Source organism: Lithobates pipiens, unplaced genomic scaffold (assembly GCF_037356315.1).
Source record: "Lithobates pipiens isolate NorthernLeopardFrog02 unplaced genomic scaffold, aLitPip1_a1.2 Scaffold_13, whole genome shotgun sequence".
Lineage (NCBI taxonomy): Eukaryota > Metazoa > Chordata > Amphibia > Anura > Ranidae > Lithobates > Lithobates pipiens.
This window is the reverse complement of record NW_027507718.1, coordinates 507,391,342-507,414,409: the sequence shown is the minus strand read 5'-3', so window position 1 is coordinate 507,414,409 and position 23,068 is coordinate 507,391,342. Positions and strand designations below refer to the sequence as shown.

General features: G+C 43.0%; 1 protein-coding gene across 1 annotated transcript in view; it reads right to left on the bottom strand.

Annotated features, from left to right (window-relative positions):
* Window positions 1-3,636: 3,636 nt before the first annotated feature.
* The window catches only part of LOC143975577 (5-hydroxytryptamine receptor 7), a 113,823-nt gene continuing 94,391 nt past the window's right edge, over window positions 3,637-23,068 (bottom strand). The window contains exon 3 of the mRNA XM_077478041.1: window positions 3,637-6,492. Within this exon, the coding sequence (XP_077334167.1) occupies window positions 5,721-6,492 (772 nt within the window). The 3' untranslated portion in view covers window positions 3,637-5,720. The remainder of the gene's footprint in view (window positions 6,493-23,068) is intronic.

The window sequence follows — 23,068 nt, the reverse complement described above, 5'->3', positions numbered from 1 at the left end:
CAAATGTTTTGACAGTTCTTTTTTTAGATATATAAATATGTAAATGTGATTGTAAAGGTATAATGTTGACGATCTTACCAATGTGTTTTAATGTTTTAAAATGCTTTTAATGCTTTACTTGTATGGTCTTATATTATTTATATATATACATGGGGGCAGCCATATTTGCTCATTACATTTATAGGCTCCGTGTCCTCTTAGTATGGCCCAAGGAGCACTGTACTCTGCTGCTCCGCTTAGGAGTAATGTCTGACCTGTTAAATAATAGCCCATCTATAACAGCCATTATCAATCCAGTTCTGTGGAACCCTAGGGTACCTCCAGAGATTGTTAGGGGTTCCTTGAGCTGTAGCTGACTGACCTCTCATTTTATTATACCTGCATATTTCTGGGGTCAATGCCACTTAGCAGAGTCACCTGCATAACACCAATCATCTTATTAGCTGCCCTTAAGGGTGGTATTTGGACCACCACTGCAATGCCCCATACACACGATCGGACATTCTGACAAAACCGTGGAATTTTGTTCGAAGCTTGTTGGCTCCAACTTGTCTTGCATACACACGGTCACACAAATGTTGGCCAACAATTACAAACGTGGGAACGTGGTAACATACAAGACGTACGACGAGCTGAGAAAAAGGAAGTTCAGTAGCCTGTGTGCCACCCTTTGGGATCCTTCTGCTTCCGAGCATGTGTGAACTTTTGTGCCACGGACTTGTATACACACAATCGGAAAGTCCGACAACAATGTTTTGTTGGCAGAAAATTTGAGAACCTGCTAGCCAACATTTTTTGGCGGGAAGTCCGCCAACAAATGTTCAATGGAGCATACACATGGTCGGACTTTCAGCCAACAAGCTCACAGCCAACATTTCCCGTCGGAAAGTCCGATCATGTGTACGTGGCATAAGAGTTTCATACTTCCTAATAACCACCAAGGCAAGGCCTTTTTTTCCCCCACTAACCCAAAATGAATTGGTTTTAGCCAGGGTTTACCAGGACCAGAAGATCTTTTAAGGGTTCCTCCATATGAAAATGGTTGATAAAGGATGATCTACTGTATAGACTTAAAATATGAAATAAAAATATGAGTGTCTCTTTAAATATAACTTTCAGGAAAAGGTCGCATTAACTCAAATTATGTTCTCACTAAAAATACACTGTAGTCCCCATTTAAAGCAGATCTCTAGGCATGAACACCCCCCCCCCCCCCGCCCCAAAGCAATCGCCGCTATGTTAAAGTTCTGAAAGAACATACCTGCACACCAGTGTCTCCAGTGTTTAACTATAGTTTATTTGTACAATACAGAATAAAGACCCCACCATGTCTATTCTGAGTTCCCAGTGTCTGCAGCTATGCTCTTTTAGAACTTTATTGTGAGTGAGTGAGAAATGTGGGTGAGGTCTGGACCTCAAGTGGATGCTGTGCTTCAGTGCCAGGACAAGGGGTGGGCTGGATGGGGCTGCTGCCCTGGGCACTGTGGTTTCATGTGAAGTGGGAAGCACCACGGGGAGATTGGGGGGAGGGGATTTGTGTTGGAAGGGGGGAATTTGGGGGGGGTAAGTATTTTTCTTGGAGGGGAAATATGGGGAGAGTGCTAAGAGTGGTGATCTAGGGGGGTTTGGGTTGGGAAGGGGAGGGGGGGGGTGTACTCAGAGAGAAAATTGTAGGGGTAGAGGATTTGTAAATCTTTTTTAGTGAATTATTTGGGGGGAGGCATTTGAGGTGGGAGGATTTAAGGGCAAAGATTTGTGCTGAGAGAGGGGATTTCAGCAGGGGGGCTGACTTGTACAGGGAGGAGGGAGACTTTATGCTAAAGGAGTTACGCAAGCAGATTAGTGCTCAGTGTTTTTGTGGGGGGAATTGTGCTGACGCATAATGCCCATACATCTTGGGGGGGGGGGACGCACTTTGGCATGTTTGCCCTGGGCTCTAGATGACCTAGTCTTAGCACTGCTGGGCACAAATTTGAGTGGTTCCTGTTGTTGGATTTTAGTAATTATTATGCTAGCAGGACAAAAAAATCCTCAGCTAAGAGCCTTTTTTTACTTATCTAAGACTGTGTTCATGTAACGTGCTGGATCTCAAGTCTCCCTTTGTCTTCACTGCATAGGAGGAGAGTCCTGGAATCAGACCGTGATAGTTGTCCAGGGATGGGATCCTCTCAGGCTCTAGAACAAGGGTCTCCAGACTTTCTAAACAAAGGACCAGTTTACTGTCTTTCAGAATTTGGGGGGGGGGGGGGTAGAATGGCCAGTGGGAGTAAAAAAATTCTATAGCGCCTGTAGTCAGTAGAAGGAGAAATAGTGTCCCATCATTGGTATTAGTTGGAGGAATAGTGTCCCATCATTGGTATTAGTAGGAGAAATAAGGTCTCATCATTGATATTAGTTGGAGGAATAAGGTCCCATCATTAGTATTAGTTGGAGGAATAGTGCCCCATCATTAGTATTAGTTGAAGAAATAGTGTCCCATTATTTGTATTAGTTGGAGGAATAGTGTCCCATTATTTGTATTAGTTGGAGGAATAGTGTCCCATCATTGGTATTAGTTGGAGAAAAAGTGTCCCATCATTGGTATTAGTTGGAGAAATAGTGTCCCATTATTGGTATTAGTTGGAAGAATAGTGCCTAACTGTTTATATTAGTGGCAGGAAGTATGCCCCATTGCTGGTATCAGGGGGAGGAAATGTGCCCCATCATCGGTATCAGTGGAAGAAAAAATGCCCCATTGTTGGTGTCGGTGAGAGAAATGGTTCCCCAATGTTGGTGAAAGTGGAAAGAATGGTGTCTCCCTGCTGGTGAGAGGTGAGAGGAATAGGGCCTTTGAAAGCAGGATAAAGAGTAGCAAAAGACCACATTGGGCCAACGGGCCGCAGTTGGAGACGACTGCTCTAGAAGATTGCACAGCATGATGTCATCACAAGAAGCAACCAATCGGACTGCAGTGCTGGATCAAAGATCTTCACTTGTGAAAGCAGCACCAGGAAGTGCATTTGGTGAATAAAAACAGCTTCAGAAAGCTACTGAAATTTTTTGCGAATGGGTGGAAGCTGGGTGGGTGGAGTGAGTGGAGGGGGGATTGCATATGCTCGGAGATGGCCTTTAAAGTGTCATTAAGCCCGTATCATTAAAAACTATCAATAAACGCTGCAATATCTGTTTTTTGTACTCACTCAGTTACTATAGGATAAATTTGCTGTATTCTGCAAAAAACTGGTTGATTCTACTGCTCTCTATTTCCCCCTTCTGTCCATGTCCCGACTGCAGTTAGAGGTTCAGCAAAGCAGCATGGGCAGCTAGTGCATATGCTCAATTTTCACTGTATTTTCTACTCTGCGCATTTCCTCCCTTTTAAATCTAAACATCCTATGTGACTGTAGAGCCACACATGTGGGCGTATACACAGTGGTAAATGACAGCCCACGCCCCTCCTCCTCCTCCATGCCTACTCCTCCCCCCTCCTCCATGCCAACTCCTCCCCCCTCCTCCATGCCTACTCCCCTCCTCCATGCCAACTCCTCCCCCCTCCTCCATGCCCACTCCTTCCCCCTCCTCCATGCCCACTACTCCCCCCTCCTCCATGCCAACTCCTCCCCCCTCCTCCATGCCCACTCCTTCCCCTTCCTCCATGCCTACTCCCCTCCTCCATGCCCACTCCTTCCCCCTCCTCCATGCCCACTAAACAGCTAAACACAATGGGGGGGGGGATATTTCATCTTAATTGATAGGCTTCATCTTCATTATTTTTAAGACACAGGCTGGAGGGGCGTGACACAGCCTGTGACTGGCAGAACTCCACCCACACCATTGCCAAACAATAATGAAGAATTAATTTCAAATATATATTTGTATGACAATTTAAAACAGTCTATTGATATTAATAATTTATTTTTACTCTGTATCCCAAAGGCTGTTTGTTTTGAACATGTGACCAGCAGCTGAGGACTAGAAGCTCCTTCTGCCACTGTTTCCCTGCAGACAGGTAGGGAAAGAGCTGGGTCATGTGACAGCTGTACATCGATTAGTAAAAATGGTACTTAGATGTTTTTTTTTTAATTAAAATTATTACAGTGCCATCATCCATATACAGAAAAAGAAGGGACAATGTAAATTAACCGGTTGCCGACGATATATATATGTCGCACAATGGCACGGCTGCGCAAATGGCCGTACAGGTACATCCCCTTTAAGACGCAGCATTGTGGGCACACTCGGGCACCGGCCGCATGCTCTGTGACCGTGCCCGCTGGTCCAATGAACTCGATGTCCGCCGGTGTCCCGCGATCTTGTCACGGAGCGGCAGAACGGGAAGATGCCTATGTAAACAAAGCATTTCCCCATTCTGCCTAGTGACATGACAGAGATCTACTGCTCCCTGTCCTCGAGAGCAGTGATCGCTGTCATGTCCTATATAGGCTATCCCCCCCACAGTTAGAATCACTCCCTAGGACGCACTTAACCCCTTGATCGCCCCCCCGTGTTTAACCCCTTCCATGCCAGTGTCATTTATACAGTAATCAGTGAATTTTTATAGCACTGATCGCTGTATAAATGACAATGGTCCCAAAATAATGTCAAAAGTGTCCGATGTCTCTGCCATAATGTCGCAGTCACGATGAAAATCGCAGATTGCCGCCATTACTAATTTTAAAAAAAAGGAATAATAAATAAAAATACCATAAATCTATCCCTTATTTTGTAGGGGATAGGTATAAGTTTTGTGCAAACCAATCAATATACGGTTATTGAGATTTTTCTTTTACCAAAAATATGTAGAAGAATACATATTGGCCTACACTGAGGAAAAAATAATTTTTTTATATATTATTTGGGGATATTTATTATAGCAAAAAATAAAAAATATTGCTTTTTTTTCAAAATTGTGGCTCTTTTTTTGTTTATAGCGCAAAAAATAAAAACCGCAGAGGTGATCAAATACCACCAAAAGAAAGCTCTATTTGTGGGGAAAAAAGGATGCCAATTTTGTTTGGGAGCCACGTCGCACAACCGCGCAATTGTCAGTTAAAGCGACGCAGTGCCGAATCGCAAAAAGTGCTCTGGTCGGGGAGGGGGTAAATTCTTCCGGGGCTGAAGTGGTTAAACAGTGTGTGTGTTTAGTAACACTTTAACATTTTCCCTAAGTCTGCCTACATTTGCCCCAAATTTCCTGTACTTGGGCCTACCACACCAACTAATATGAAGCCCCACTCCTCTAAAAACAAAAACTGTCTCAAAACAGAGGTATGCTTTTAAATATTGGTATTCAATATATTTTTTTTTCCATAACAGCTAACACAAGGTACAAGTTTTTGATAAGTGGCCAAACTATTACCAAAATAAATTATCTCACAATCTGGTGGCCATTGTCGAAATTTGAAGCCTCAATGTGATATTGATTCTTATGTAAACCTTGAAAATTGAGGACATTGCACATTCAATATCAGTCATGTTGTCCTAAGTATTTACTTAGATAACTGTGTAAATTTCTCAAAAGCATTTTCCACCCAACAGTCAGTTCAAGTTTTTTTTTTTTTTGTCTAATATGTTGGAAAGATGCCACAGGTCATCACAAAAGACTTAAATAAATATCCATTAAATATCACACACAATTCACAATAAAGCATCATCACTTGGAGTAGGCACTGTATAGCACGTCTCTTGGAGGTTTCCTTCAAATGATGTCAAGTTCACCAAAAAGAAACCACGCCGAATTGTTACAGAATGCCCTCGTGTCTCTCCGTGACTTTCAGAGCTTCATGCATGCTAGCAGCTGACAGCCTCCGATTGATATTGGTGTATTTACACCTCAGCAAGTTCCAGAACGTAGTCCTTAAATCCCTGTTAAAGAAGGCATAGATCAATGGATTTATGAGCGAGTTAGTGTAGCCCAACCACAGAAGGGTCCTCTCTAGCCTGAGGGGCATGCAGCTGCAGCTAATGCCACAGATGAATGGCCGGGCTGTAGACAACAAGAAAAACGGGAGCCAGCATAACGTGAAGGCCCCAACAATGATTCCGAGAGTCCTCGCAGCTTTCTGTTCCCGCTTGAAGATGGAAATGTTCTTTCTGTCTTGACGTATTAGCTTCGACAAGGTGGCGAACTCTTCCACTGCTTTCTTTTTCTTGGAGTTCTTTTTAGGAGCCATTTTCTCCTCCAAAGTGTATATGCCTTCCTGCTCCATAAGTCTAGGGATGTTCACAAATTTGTGCTTCTCGGCACTGATTTTAGCCGCAATAAAAATCCTCTGGTACATTATGAGCATGACGGTCATAGGGATGTAGAAGGCCACCGCAGTAGAGTAGACAGTATAGCCAAAGTCTTGACTTATGAGACACATTCTCTCCACAGTCACATTTTGGGCCCAACCAAAGAGAGGAGGGAGGGTTATGGAGGCAGAGAGGAGCCAGACGATAAACACCATTTTAGCCATGAGCTTGCCATTTTGCCGAGCAGGGTAGGTCAAGGGACGAGTTATTCCAAGGTACCTGCAAAACAAAATCAAATGTTCAGAACTTGTAGATCTCACAGTAGAAAAATAAAGAGTTTTTTTTATAGCATTTGTTATTTGTTTGGTGTAAATAAGTAAATTATTTTTCAGGATGTGCAGTTTCCTAAATCTTTCTAAAGCCAACGTTTTTAAAGTGGTTGTAAACCCTTACAAACCACTTTGACCTACAGGTAAGCCTAGATTAAGGCTTACCTGTAGGTCTTAGCCCTTGTACACACGGTCGGAGAATCCGTTGGAATGTGTCCTATCGGACCGTTTTGTCGGATAATCCGACTGTGTGTGGTATGCATGGGACTGTTTCCGTCGGAATATCCGTCGGACCAAATTTTCCAACTTGCTGGAAATATTTTCCGACAAACTGGTCCGATCTGATCATGTGTAGAGAATTCCGATCGGACAAAGTGCCACGCATGCTCAGATCAAATTCCTACACCAAAGCTATTGGCTACTAGCCTGAACGTAGTCCCGTCGTAACGAAATAATGTCATCAAGTTCTGAACGATTGGATTTTCCGACAACTTCGTCCGACCGCGTGTATGCAACAGTTTCGGACAAGATCCGTAGGACAAAATCCGACGGACAGAATCCGTCGGATTTGGTTGTCAGAATCTCCGACCGTGTGTACAAGGGCTTAGCCCTTGTACACACGGTCAGACATTCCGACAACCAAATCTGTCGGATTTTGTCCAACGGATTTTGTCCGAAACTGTTGCATACACACAGTCGGACAAAGTTGTCAGAAAATCCGATCGCACCTAACGTGATGACGTTATTTCGTTAGGACGGGACTACGTTCAGGCTAGTAGCCAATAGCTTTGGTCTAGGAATTTGATCTGAGCATGCGTGGCACTTTGTCCGATCGGAATTCTCTACACATGATCGGACAAAGTCCGATTGGATCATGTTGTCGGAAAATTTTATAGCCCAGCTGGAAAACTTGGTCCGTCGGATACTCTGACGGAAACAGTCCGATGGAGCCCACACACTGTCGGATTATCCGACAACACGGTCCTATCGGACATTGTCCATCGGAATGTCTGACCGTGTGTACAAGGATTAAGAAATATCTCCTAAACCGTGTAGGTTGCATATTTGCCAAAAGAAAATGATTCAAATTCGAATTTGGGCCAAAACTTTGATTTGTTATTTCGGATTCATTTAAATTTATTACAATTGTAATTTGGAAATTCCAAATTTCTTAATAACGAAAAAATTAAACCGTACAAAACAGAATGAACATGTCTACTACTTGTGGATGCTGGATGGCAGACAGCTCCTGGGACATTGTGATTAAAGACCTTGCTGTGGACTCTTGGGTGTGCAAGTGCCAGAGGATGCTATATGGATTAGGACTGCCCTTAGGCTACTTTTACACTGAGGTGCTTTTAAGGTGTTTTAACAAGAAAAATAGCGCCTGTAAAGCACCTGAAATGCCCCTCTCAAGCCTGCCCAGTGCGAAAGTTTGAGTGCTTTCACACTGGGGCAGTGCGCTTGTAGGACAGGGAGAAAATTCCTGCAAGCAACATCTTTGGGGTGGTTTGGAAGCGGTGTATACAGCACTCCCAAAACGCCCTGCCCATTGAAATTAATGGGCAGTGCTGCCGAATCGCCTGCAAAGCACTTCGGCAGTGCTGCAACTAGGGTTGTCACCTGTCCAGGATTCACCCGGACAGTCCGGATTTTGAACCACCTTATCCGGGTTTCAGACTGCATGAAACTTGGACACATTTATTCACACCGAACTGTGGCTAACTGTCCTGGGCAGCTGGACTTTTCTATACCATCTATGGCCACCTCTGACGTAGTGGCACATCTAGATATCCTCCGCAGTTTCTGGTCTCTTTGTTTTTAGAAACACGGGTAGGCACTGACATTCTCATAGTGGAGACGCAATTGCATGACAACTATTATATTCTGTTGATATAATTATTGTAATTTTGTGATGTTATTTAATTTGTGGATTTGTCGTGTATTTTCTTATTAGAAGGCGGTGTATATCGCGAACGACCAGCATCCCCTGAGGAAGCCCGTTTCACAGGCGAAACATGTTGGGAAGCTTGTCATCTACTGCTGTGTTGTTTGAGCTGTAAAATATTTGGCATCAGCCATAATTCGTACCTTCTTTCCTTTGTCTATTTGGTTTTATGGAATAGATGTATTTTTATTCTATTTTTCTAATAAAGGAATATTTTTTATATTTATTTTCCACCATTTGACTCTGCATTTACAAAGTCCAGTTCTCTATGCTCCTCTATTTAAATTTGGGCACGTGGGGCTAAAAATAAATTGGTATGCATATCCTGTATAGATAGTAACCCACGTTTAAAACATCAGTTTTGGCACGTTTTGCCGCGTTTTGCCGCATTTGCGTTTAGAAGTGTTTGAAAAAATGTATTATTTTTTTTTAAATAGGCAAAAATGAAAAACTCCTTTAAACGAAATGTGGCTAAATGAGAGTTACCGCGTTTAGTCGCGTTTGGCGCTTGAAATGCCTCTAAACTCAGCGTTATTATTTAATATTTGGTTTGGAGTATCCTGATCTCTATACCCCTCTCTTCTTCAAGTTATGAAGCAATAAATTATAAAAAGCCCCCCCCCCCAAGGCTGAGCCTGTAGCTCCCAGCAGTTCGTGTTCTGTGACCCCCCAATATAAAGCGACATCCAAACATGAATGGCAGACATTAGAGACATCAGTGTGTGTTGTAGGATGTGGACATATGTGACCTGAGATGAATGCTGGAGGAGACAGAAGTATATGATCGCATTTGCCTTCATTTTATGCTCTCTTGACTCCCCTCACTGATGATAAGAGACAATAATTAAATCTCATTTGCGTAATGACTTCAAAGTAAGAAATATAAGATCCATCCAAATAAGATAGCTGCAGAGACATAATTAGAATTTGAAACAGAAGACTATCAAAATTGGACAAGTAGAATTTATGTAAAATAATATGGTGTAAGAAAAAAGCAGCAAATATAAGAAAAACATCAAATAGTTGATCTGAACCTTCAAGCGGTATTTTTCCATTTTACTTCTCTGCAGGGGCGGACTGACCATATGAGTACTCGGGCACTGCCCGAGGGCCCCATGCCACTAAGGGGCCCCATCAGGGTTGCCAGCCTCAATAAAACAAGGGACAGCATGTAAAAATCTGTGTATTTTTAAAAATCCCAAGATTATAGCTGCCTTGCCTCTCCAGTACCTTTGTGTATTCTGTGTGTGTATACTGTATGTGTGTGTGTGTGTGTATACTGTGTGACCCCATAATCTATTGCCCAGGGCCCCCCATAATCTCCTATGACCCAGGGGCCCCATAATCTCCTATTGCCAGGGGGCCCCATGAGTTGTCAGTCCGCCCCTGCTTCTCTGTAAATGATCCTTCTTGAATATCTGTTATAAAATGTTAATAAAAGTATGCAAAGATAAAAAAAAGGAGGACATTATCCCAGCAATAATAGCGCTAAGCAGTATACCTGAAGATATACAGAAGAGTGCAATATATACACGGGATAAGCAAAAACTACGATTATTTTTTTACATTTTTTTTTTTTTTTGCTACGGGCTTTGCTTTACCAACGGGGGCTCTTTAGTACAAGAGGTGTTATCTCGGTGATGGTATTCAGGCTTTGAAGGATTTCCTTTGGTTATGATAGGTCACGAAGCAACTCTTCTACTTTAAAGACTGTTTATGGTTATTTTCACACACGGACTTTTGTTTTGTGTTTTTTTTTTATCCTGTGTATATATTGCACTGTATATCTTCAGGTATATTGTTTAGCGCTATTAATGCTGGGATAATTTCCTCCTTTGTTTTATCTTCGCATACTTTTATTATTTCTTCCATTTATATAATAGCAGCTTTTAGTGCATTGATCTTATTTTTCCATTTGAGCGCTGGGATCGGTGTCACTTTTGTGCTACTGATATTTTTAAATTTGTTATAAAATGTTATTTCGCTTTTTTTAAGCTCAACTCTGGGAAATAAAAAATAAATAAAAAAAAGATCTTTTGCAGTGGGGATGTGCTTGCACTGCAAGGATTAGTTGCTCATTTGGTTGCCAAACAGTGTACCCACCACCCCACGGTCGGGTCGGTCGGTGCATTTATCTCATCCATGGAGGGCAATCACGGGTGGCTTCCCTGGCTCTCCTCCACAGGCATCACGAGCAGCTTCTCCTGCCCCTGCTTAGCGGATTTTGTCTCCTCCCTCCTCCTTTGTGGCCAATCAGAGCACTTCTACTTTCGTCCAATCGGGAAATGTGTCTCAGACCCTCGCTTCCTGATTGACAGACAGGCGATTCAGTGTGAGACTATTGCGCTCGGTTGGGTTCCGAGCACAATGTTCTGCATCCGGAGCACAATGTTCTGCATCCAGAGCCTTTGCCTCTAATCTGTGCTTTAAAAAAACACCCCCGCCACTGTAATTCATGCGCCCGGCGTCCTGAAAGGGGCTGGACGCATGGATAAGGGGTGGCAGCAGCATGGATAGGGGAGGCGGCGCACGGGCACCCTTAATGGACGAGCCGTCCCTACCTAGATATGAGGATAGACAGGAACAGTCCAATGATGGATCAAGGGGTGCACTGTCTGCCGGAGGAGTGGAGGATCAGGGAAGTAAAACTGTTTCTCTTCTCCCTGGACAAAATTAGTTGGGCTTTAAAGTAGTGTTCCACACAAAAAAAAAAAATTATTAAAAAAAACAAACATTTGGAATTTTTTTTTTAACTCCCCTCTAAATGCCCGTTGTAAGGGGGTCCCTCGTAGTCTGCCTCCTTCAGTGCCTGGGCTTGTGACATCACTTCCCCTTGGTGCAGGAAGGGCTCAGCTAATGCGCCCTCCCTCTTGTCAGTCATCCGGGACACATGACAGGTCCCAGATGACTGTGCGGCCAATCGCGGTGCGCAGTGCCACTCGCGCATGCGCAGTGGGTGCCCAGCTGTGAAGCCACAGACAGGTGCCCACAATTGCAATGCTGGCACCGCCAAGAGGAGGGGGGGACGAGCGGGGCTCCGTTGCCCCGCATCGCTGGACCCTGGGACAGGTAAGTGTCTGATTATTAAAAGTCAGCAGCTGCAGTATTTGTAGCTGCTGACTTTTTATTTTATTTTTATTTTTTTAAGGGAAACGCCTCTTTAACCACTTGCTGTCTGGGGCAATTTTTTTAAATTTTCACACGTTAAAATTAGAATTTGTTTGCTAGAAAATTACTTAGAACCCCCAAACATATGAGACCCAGGAGAATATAAAGGGAGCTGTTGCAATTTTTATGTCACATAATATTTGTGCAGCTGTTTATCAAAAAATTGATGTCTTTTTTTTTCCACAAATAGAGCCTTCTTTTGGTGGTATTTGATCATCTCTGCGGTTTTTATTTTTTGCATTATAAAAAAAGAGCAACAATAAAATAAAAAAAAAGCAATATAATTTTTACTTTCTGCTATAAAACACATCCAATAAAAAAAAGAAAAAATCATATCCCTTCATTAATTTAGGTCAATATGTATTCTGCTACATATTTTGGGTAAAAAAGAATCCCAATAAGCATATATTGATTGGTTTGTACAAAAGTTATAGCATCTACAAATGATGGGTTCCTTTTATGGCATTTTTCTTTCTTGCTTTTTTTTTACTAGTAATGGCGGCGATCAGTGACTTTTAGCAGACTGCGGCAATGCGGTGGACAGATCGGACACCTAACTGACATGTTTGACACTTTTTTTGGAAACCAGTGACATTATTACAGTAATCAGTGCTAGAAATATGCACTGTTACTGTACTAAAGACACTGGCAGGGAAGAGCTTAACATCAGGGGCACTCAAAGGGTTAACTGCTTGCCTAGCTGGTGCTTGCTAATTGTGTGGTGGTAGCTCTGACTGGATGAAGACAGAGATCCGTGTTCCTTCTTAGCAGGAACACAAGATCTCTATCTTCTTCCCTGTCAGAATCACGATCTGCCTTGTTTACATAGGCACCGTTCTTTATCTCTGGGGAATGATCGCGGGTGGCCGGCAGACATAGGGTCCACCGGACCCACTGATTGGCATCAGCGCAGGATCATGCCTCAGGCAGAATGCGCGCTCCCCCAAGTGTCTATTGTATGAAATGACGTACAGGTACCTTGTTTCATGCAGTAGAGCTGGCCTGCCTCAGTAAAGATGCGGAAGGTGGTAGGCAAGTGTTTAAGGAAAAATACACTAAAATCAACTTATGTGCACACAAACCCAATTTTTAAATATAACAGATGAGGTTGCGTTGAGTAAATAGATACCAAAACATGTCAAGATTCAAAATTGTGTGCACCCGACAAATGGCGACTAACTACGGTACCTAAAATTTTCAAAGGTGATGCTTTAAAAGCCTTTATAGGTTATCAGTGTAGAGTTAATCATGAATGATGACCTTATAACTACTGCTCTCACTCATACATTTGGCGGCAATACCTCACAGCCACTTGCTGACAGAATGTATATATCTGTATGGTGGCTTACTCAATTCTAGATCCCAACTCCAGCTAAAATATTTTTATACTTCTGGATACAAGAAAGGAGTAAATCCTAATACATCACTGATTACAACAAAGCCTTTGATTGTTTCGACCATGTTAAATTTAGGAATGAAGGTACCTGAACATCTTGTTTTTACAAAGAACCTCTACACCAGAGGTCTCCAAACTGCGGTCCGGGGAAGGGATGCGGCCCTCTGCTTGACTGCATCTGGCCCTTTGGCCACTATCTCATCCACTGACACTAATGGTGGGGCACAATTCCAAGATATCGAGCAATCGAACTGCAAGTTTAAAAATGACTTGCTAAGCTATTGTTAGACTTGCCAGGCTTCACAAGTTTATTGTAGAATTGCAGCAAGTCCGCATTGCATGACTCCAGATCAACTTTCTTTTCAAATATTCTGCAAGTCTGTTGCAAGTTCTGGTTCAGTTATGTTGTGCAATATAGTTGTAGTGCCCCCTACCTTTTTGGTAGGTGCTTAGTGGTGTTTTTGATAGTGTAGGATGTAGAGATAGGTAAATTTGGCCTGGGCCACGTCTTTTTGCTGGGCCTGGTTGTGGATTTGAGGTTGGGAGTGTCAGAGTAGAAGGGGATGTGGCCACCTACACTTGGGCTCAGGGATACCTCCTCTGCTTGACAGTGGACTCTGCTGGCAAGAGAGGATGGGCTGAGACCTGAGTGGCAGGAAACCCCATGTCAAAAAATTGAAAAATGGTTAATTTTTGTGGTCAGTGAAGGAGGTCTCTCATAAAAGGGGGATCACATGTCCTCTAGAGATTCAAGGAAGGAGTTCAAGGTCCAGAGGTTCGGGACCTGAGACCTGGGGGTTCAGAGACCCCGGAGCCTCTGGGAGGAGGCTTGAAGGCCCGGGAGTTCAGAGATCCCGGAGCCGGATAGCCGGAGGTGACTCCAAGGAGGCCGAGGTCGGGTCCCCTGGAGCAGGAGTCACCATGTAACACTGGAGGAATACCGGGATGTCCCAGGCGGGGATGTACTGGATTGCACGGGAGGAAGAAGTAGGAATTAAGAGGAAAAAGAAGACTGGGAACAACCTTTTGTGATTAGAACATGGACGGTTGTTGGGAGAGTGCAAAGAGAGTGCAAACCCAGTGGGGCTATTCAGAAATTCTATGCTGCGTATCCAAGGACCACAGTATTAAACACTTCTCCGTGCTAGTGAAGGAGGTTGGACACTGAAAGTCACGGAAATAGGTGGTGAGGCCTAGGACTTTGAGTTTCAAAATCCACAGCATTATTCAGAATGATTCTCAACTGCCTATAGTGAGAGTGCGCTAAAGAAATCAGAGAAGGATCGCTGACAGGGAAATCTAATCCACCAAGCTATGGCTACGATTTAATATTCCCTTTCATTCCAAATTTGGGATTTAACAGGGCATCCAATATTCTTCATTATACCGCCCTATAAATGTATTCCCAAATAAAGCTATTTGAAAAGTTCAGAGTGCTACTTGTATGGAATCACATGGGAGGATCGGGATCGGATCAGGCTGGCATAAGGTTAATGAACAAAATCAGCAGCCCCCAAGGGGGTAGTGTGCTACATAGTCATCCCACCACAGGGGGTCACTGTGACTTGCAGAGCTCTTGCTGTAGGCTCACCACTGCAACTTCGCTCTTGGTAGAGACTTGCCACACAAATTTACTTCAAATTGAAAAAGTGTCAATCAGAACTTGTGCTTCTGAAGGTGTACAACTTGCCAGTGAAAATGTGAGACAAGTTAATAGGCTTACAATTTCACTGCCACAAATTTTTGGCAAGTTATCCTTGATATCTGGGTTCCTCCCAATGACATCAAAGATGGGGAAAAATTCCTACTAATGACACAGTGATGGGCACGGTTCCCAAAGATGGGGCATTATTTACTCCAACCAATGTTGGGACATTTTTTACTCCCGATGGCCACGGTCTGGCCCAGTGGTCATCATCCCTGTACTCAGGGCCCACTAACAGGCCAGGTTTTATGTATTACCTTGGTGAGATGCAGACTAGAATACTGCAATCACTGAGCAGCAAATGATATCACCTGTGATGTATTTCAGTTATCTTGCAAACCTGGCCTGTTAGTGGGCCATGAGGAAAGAGTTGATGACCACTGGTCTGACCCCCTAAGGTCTGAAGGAAAGTAAACCAGCCTTTTTTTTAAAAAAAGTTTGGAGACCTTTGCTCTACACCACTCAATAACACCATGTTCATGGTAGAAAATGGAGACACAGACTGGTTTAAGCAAAGGAGACAAGGTTATGTACACCCATCCTACTTATTCAACTCATAAGCTGAATTATAAGAGAAGCAAGCATGAAGAAATGTAGAGGTTTCAAAATATATGGAAGGTACAACAACAACCTTTGATATGCCGATGATACTAGATCTATAGCTGAAAAATGTGGACAACCTCAAAGGCCACCAATAATGAAAGAACAGGAGGAAAATATCAAAAAAGGTTATGACAAGGAAGACATCACACTTCAGAGCTAATGGTGAAGATATAGCTGGCAGCTTCTCCCTCCTTGGATCAATTATTACAACAAAGAATCCAGCAGTCGAGAAACGTGAAGTACAGTGGCTCTTGGAGGAGCAAGGATGAAAGACCCAGAAAAGATCTTAAAAGTATTGATGTGTCTAGAAGATCAAAGGTCAGATGTGTCCAGGTTTTGGTATTATCTGTCACTTTTTGCAGTAAAAACTGGACAATGAAGAAGAAAATAATGGAAAAGTATAGATGCCTTTGAACTGTGGTGTTGGTGATACATTGTATGATTTATTTTAACAAAAAATAAAACAAATGGTTCCCTGTGTAGCTCAAGCCCAACTTTTCAGTAGAAGCCCAGAAAAACTCTTATTTTGGACAAGGCTCCACTTCCTGATTCCCATACCCAAGATGGCGGCGGCAGCACCCGAGAGACGATCGAGAGATCGGCTTCGGGTGCCGACATCGCAGGCGCGCTGGGCGGGTAAGTGTCATTATTTTAAAAGTCAGCAGCTGCAGTATTTGTAGCTGCTGGCTTTAAAAAAACAAAAAAAAACGGCGGACTCCCACTTTAAATCCCAACTCATGGCAAAAAAAGGTTTTCCCTTGCAGTGGCATTCACACGTCCAGGGCTTTGGAGACTGTGCTGGGCTTGATGACATCAGGAACAGTTCATTGCTCAAGACCGCAGGGGTACAACAGCTGTGGGAACCAGTCTTGTGTGTGAAGGATCAGAGGATCAAGTATGTATATCTCTCCTAGGCTAGGGGTCTCCAAACTTTCAAAACAAAGGGCCGGTTAGGTCAGATTGTGTCCACTGGGAGTAAACAATGCTCCATCTTTGGTATTAAGGGGAGAAATAGTGCCCCATCAGTGGTATTAGTGGAAGGAATTATGCCTCATCGTTTCTGTCAGTGGATGGAATTATGCCCCATTGTTGGTGTCAGTGGAAGGAATAATGCAGCATTGTTGTTGTCAGTTGCAGGAATGATGCCTCAAGGACCAGACAAAGTTAAACAAAGAGCCGCATCTGGCCCCTGGGCCACAGTTTGGAGATGACTGCCTTAGACAAAAATGAGTATGATGGGGTGCTGATAAGTATTGAGCCTTACCAAGAAAAAATTACAGAGAAAAAAATTGAGCTATGGCTAAATTTGTAAATTGCAGGGTGTGCTGCAATTCAATGTTGCAAAAATCAACTACCTTATCTTTTTTTTTCAGGTCCAAAGTGAACATGGCAGCACCTCCAGAAAAAATGAAATGTGAAAGAGCATAGGACCATAATCAATTTCCTGCTTCTCCGAGGGAATGGTGCGAAGCAAATCCACGATGAAATGTCAAAAACTTTGGGTGACAGCGGCCCTTCATATGCAACAGTGAAATGTTGGGTTGTCAATTTTAAAACTGGCCATTTCGGTGTTGAAATTGAGAAACCCAGTGGAAGGCCTGTTTCTGTCTCTGTGCCTGCAAATGTGAAATCCATCCATGACATGATCATGGAGGACCAGCCAAAAGTATTGCTACATATCTGGGAATATCACGTCAGAGAGTTTCTGCCATTACCCACAACGACTTGAAAATGAGAAAACTTGCAGCAAAGTGGATCCCAAAACTTTTGACTTTTGCAGGCACAGAGACAGAAACAGGCCGTGTTTTTCACTTTCAACACCGAAATGGTCAGTTTTAAAATTGACAACCAACTGTTGCATATGAAGGGCCACTTTCACCCAAAGTTTGTGATATTTCATCATGGATCTGCTTCGCACCTTTCCCTTGGAGAAACAGGAATGCCATCATGGTCCTATGCTCTTCCACATTACATTTTTCTGGAGGTGCTGCCATGTTCACTTTGGACCTGAAAAAGAAAAAATAAGTTAAAATCATAGGTCGTTGATTTTTGCATCATTGAATATAAACAAATTGGCCAGTACACCCTGCAATTTACAGCTTCCTAGCTCAAATTTTTCTGGGTATGGCTCAATAATTATCAGCACGCCCTTGTAATTAACTCTTGCAGTGTGGGCACAGTACAGGGAAAATGTTCCTTCTACCTGGAGTTCAGCTTTAACCTTAACAAATATAAAGCATCGCTCCAGGTTGGTCCACACAGTACCCATTACAAGAAGCCTTACATTGAGGTGCTTACCCAGCTTGCAATCAAGGAGACTTCAATAGAACAAATGGATGGCCACACACTGTAGTAAGGACACTACAAAAATACTTTACTGAAGCAAAATCACAATAAAAACATCACAGCAACAGAATCCATGAAGATATGTTGTGTCAGGGATGGGCTCAGCCCTTCCTTCTCAGAGCTGGCCGTTCAGCTGTTGACTACTTGCCAGCTCCTATTTCCCCACAGTTACTCAGCTGTTGATGATTCTGCTCGTCAGTCTTGCCTACTTAAGCCATTTTAGCCCAGTGGATCTCTGCCTTCGCCTTGGTCAAACATCACAGAAACTATCTCCTGTGATCCTGTTCAAGACTTACTTTGCTGACATCCCTTCTGGCTCCAGATCCTGCTTGCTGTTCCACTACATTGATCCTTGACTTCTGGCTTGGCTGACTATCCGTTCCGGTTACTGAACTTTGGCTATGTTTTGATTGCGTTTGTTCTTTTTACTTTTATTATTAAACAAGTGTGATTTAAAGAGGAAGTAAACTCTGATGAGTTTACTTCCTCTTTCATTCCCTGCAAAGGTAAAGCATAATGGACTACTATGCATCGCATAGTAGTCCATTATGTGTCACTTACCTGACACAGGAGCCAGCGATGTCACCGCTGTCCCCTGTAGTCTGGCACATCCATCTTCTCGGTGGGTCTCGCTGCTCCGCTGCTGTCATTCGGCAAAGCCGCGATGACGTCAGTCCCGCGCATGCGCACAGGAGCCGCCACGCGCGGCATATCGCCGTTGACGGGTGCCGCGCTCAGTTCGCCTGCGTGCCGCTGTCTACGGCGCATGCGCCGTAGACAGCAGTGTCTGTCTTTCGGCAAATATCTCCTAAACCGTGTAGGTTTAGGAGATATTTCTTGGACCTACAGGTAAGCCTTAAAGCGGATGTATACTCATTTTTTTTTACTTTTACCTACAGGAAAGCCTATAGTAAGGCTTACCTGTAGGTAAAAAAAATATCTCCTAAACCTGTACGGTTTAGGAGATATTCCCCTCGGTATGCGCCGCTGACTGCAGCGGCGCATGCGCACAAGGGGATTCTCGGCTGAAAGTCTGGCAGTGGCCGGACCCGGACGGGATGAAATCTCCCGCACATGACAATATCGCGGCTCCGGCCACTCACAGCGCCGGAGCCGCGATACCCAGAAGAAACGCAGAGGGAGCATGTCAGCTCCCTCTGCGTGGATCGGGCCAGATGTCGGGGCCTCGTTCTAAGGTAAGTATTTCATAATGAGCTAGTATGCGGTGCATACTAGCTCATTATGCCTTTTGCTTTGCAGGTGGTAAAAAAATAAAAAATTTGCGGGTTTACTACCGCTTTAATCTAGGCTTACCTGTAGGTCAAAGTGTGTTGTAAGGGTTTACAACCACTTTAACTGTACTACTGTCTTGGTCTGTTTTCATGGTTTCTGACATGTTGATGTTTCATGCTCAAATCGCATACTTATTATGAGTAAGCACCTTTGAGCACGAAACATGTCAACATACTGTATCTCTTTAGATCTTGGGGCTGTGATGTTTCTATTGTGATTTTGCCTCAATCCATTAATTCAGTGGCCTTACTACAGTATGCGGCCATCCACTTGTTCTATTTCAGCTTCATTTTCTGGGAGTAAGTTCAAACAAACTCAAGGAGAATATACATGCAGTACTTCATGCAGGTGGGATGTAAGCCCACAACCATAGCACTACAAAGGCGCTCACCACTTACCGCCAACATAATACCTTCATTAGTCTTTACTTGAGATAGGCCATGAACGATAAAAGTGTTAGTTATATGAATACCTAATTTACTTCCTTCTAATTAAACACACAAGATACGTGTTTACCAGACAATATGTAAATCTTCTATGCAATTACCCATAATTATTCCCTGGATTACTATATCTGAGTATGTTATAGCTTTAGGGAGAATAAATAAAGGAACAATTCATAATCATGGTCTGGAGAGAAAGAAACGTTTTACATCCATCTTTCTTTAATTGGTTTTATTGAAGATATAGATTTTCCAAAGAGTTTTTAGCAATAGAGCATACGAGGACATTGCGTTTAAACCTGCAGTCAGAGAATTGTGTGGGAGGGGCCACTGTGGGAACAAAGTGCACTGTGTGTAACGGCTAGTGTGATGACATTGATCATGTGACCCACCAATTACTTTCTTGTAGAATCAACGTTACCATTGATTTTTTCAATAAATTCAACTTTAAGAGATTTTGTAAAATGTAAATGCTTTTTGGTAAGCTCTGTAAGCTCTTTAACCACTTGACCTCCTGAAGATTTTACCTCCCCCTTCATACCCAGGCCATATCTTGCTATACAGCACTGCATTATTTTAACTGACAGTTGCACAATCATGCAATGCTGTACATAAATAAATAATATATAATTTTTTCCCCCACAAATAGAGCTTTGTTTTGGTGGTATTTGATCACCACTGAGTTTTTTTATTTTTTGTGCTATAATAAAAAGACCGACAATTTCTTCATCAATTTAGGCCAATATGTATTCTGCTACATATTTTTGGGAAAAAATCCCAATAAGCATATATTGATTGGTTTGCACAAAAGTTATAGCATCTACAAACAATTTTATATATACTGGAATTTTTTTTTCTTACACCAGTAATGGCGGCAATCAGCGACTTAAAGTGGGACTGTGATATTGCGGTGGATAGTCTGACACTAAGTGCCGGTTCACACTACTGCGCTCTGCGAGATCGCATGTGATTCGCACCGCACTCGGGCCGTACGATTTCAGCCATACAGATAGTATGACTGATATTGCATCGCATTCAGACCAAACTCAGACAGGACCCTTTTTTTGGTCTGCACCAGAATCGGATCGCATGGATGTTCACACCCATTGGATCTGATTCATGCCTGAAGTGACAGTTCACAGTGCAATATGCAAGCTGAAATGGGGATGTCATTGACAATGTATTGATAATCCTGGCAGTTCGCATATGGCAGTGTAAGTCGTGTGTGATGTGGGAATCCGCAGTGGATTTTCAGGGTTCCTGCATCACACCAATGTGAACTGAGCCTTACTGACACTTTTGACACTTTGTGGCAACCAGTGACACTAATACAGTGATCAGTGCTAAAAATATGCACTGTCACTGTACTAATGACACTGGCTGGGAATGGATAAAACATCTGGGGCAATCAAAAGGTTACCTGTGTGCCTAACCAGCATTTTTGTGTACTTTGTGTGCTGTTTTTATTAAGGGATGTGAAGGATTTTCTTTCCGTGCAAAGCAGGGAAACAAAATCTATCATATCCCCCCTTACAGAACAGAGCTCTGCCTTGTTTACATAGGCAGAGCTCTGTTCTGTGTCTCTCCTCGCTGATCAGTGGGTTTTGGTTTTCTGTCGAAATAGCCAACTCGTCAAAATCTCCAACTACATCACTTCCACTGACTCTCCAGCAGCAGATTTCTGTGAGTTGGCTCTATTGACCACGCAAGCGCGTGCAACCAGCAGAATTATGCCCCATACACACGATCGGAAATTCTGCCAGCAAAAGTCAGATGAGAGCTTTTGGTCGGAAAATACGATTGTGTGTATGCTCCATCGGACTTTTGCTGGTGGAATTTCGGCAAGCAAAAGATTGAGAGCATGTTCTCAATTTTTCGGTCAGAAAAAGTTCAAATCGTAAATTCCGATCGTCTGTACAAATTCCTACGCGTAAAATTCCTACGCATGCTTGGAAACAATCCGACACATGCTCGGAAGCATTGAATTTAATTTTCTAGGTTCTTCGTAGTGTTGTACGTCACCACGTTCTTGGCGGTCGAAAGTTCAGAGAACTTTTGTGTGACCGTGTGTAACAAGCCAAGCTTGAGTGGAATCCTGTCGGAATTCCGTCGGAAAAACCATGAGAGTTTTTTCCGACCCAAATTCCGATAGTGTGTACGCGGCATAATAGAGACCCCAGAAGCTGTTGGAGAACTCAATGAGTTTTAAAAAAAGGTAAGTGACGTACCTTGTGAATGCACACTGCGCCGATTGGTAGGTCAGAGGAAAACTAGTAGAGTTCTCCAACAGCTGCAGGGGGTTTCTGTTATTCTGTCGGGTACATGTGCACTCATGGGCAGTAGAGCTAACTCGTCAAAATCAGCTGCCGGAGAGTCACTTGAAGTGATGTAGTTGAGTATTTTGACAAGTTGGCTACTTTGACAGAACCCTCCGGCAGACATCCATTGGCCGGCACCTGCTGATAGGCTCTGTCTAATCACAGCACAGCTGTGACACCGGTGGCGTGTGCATCCCCTACCCGGAATTGCTGGATCAAGTACATAGTACAGAGGTCACCAGTCACCCAAGCACACAGACAATCACAGCTCAGTCCAGGGAGTGTCTTTTTAGGATATATTTCTCAAGAAATGTTAATAGGGGAGGGTTTAGTGTGACAGGATACTCAAAGATGGTCAGCAGTATTATCTTCTCTAGGAGTAGCTGGGGTTGACGGTATATCTAAAGGCTTACAGCTATAGACCACAAGACAGTTGCTGGTAACTAGTTCTCTTCTACCTCTACACAACTGTCAGTCCCCAGTAAGATATCACAGTGTCCTAGGACCTGTCTGCCACTGTCTCCTCAGATAGATTGTCAATGGGGTGATGACAAAGTCTCCTTCCAGACCTGGACTCTGAAACAGTGTCTTTCAGTGCCTTTACCCTAGCTGTTCTCCTTGACAAAATATAATAGCACAGTATTTTCAATAAATAAACATGCATTGTATAATAAACAGATGCATGTTTGTTTATTGTTGTGCTATTATGTTTTGTATGTAGTGATGCCCTCCCCATATATTGGGTCTTGAAGAAGCCATAAACTGTTGAAACGCGTTGACCTTGGCAACTGGAAGAGTACAGTTATCATTCCTACATTTTACCAATTCTAATATCTAATCTCATTACATGTGACTACTACACAGACCTCCAGTCGAGAGCTTTACAGAACTTGGGGCTTTCTTGCCCCATGGGCTATGCTTTTGTAATAAAGTTATTGATTTATATATATATATATATATATATATATATACATATATATATATATATATATATATATATACATATATATATATATATATATATATATATATATATATATATATATATATATATATATATGTGTGATGTCTCTGATGCTTAGCTGATAACGTCTGTTTTTTTTGTTTGGGTGGGTGTATACCCATTTTTCTGTTTCTTGTCATAGTGTTCCTTCTCCTTGCGGGAGCAGCCCCAGGAGTACAGTACTGGAACCCTCAATGACAAGGAAAGAACAATCTGTCCAGGGCTTCTGCCCATTTATCACATCCCCAGCCACATTCTGGATGCTCCCCTCCAGGGATTGGCCAGGGCATGATAAATATTCAT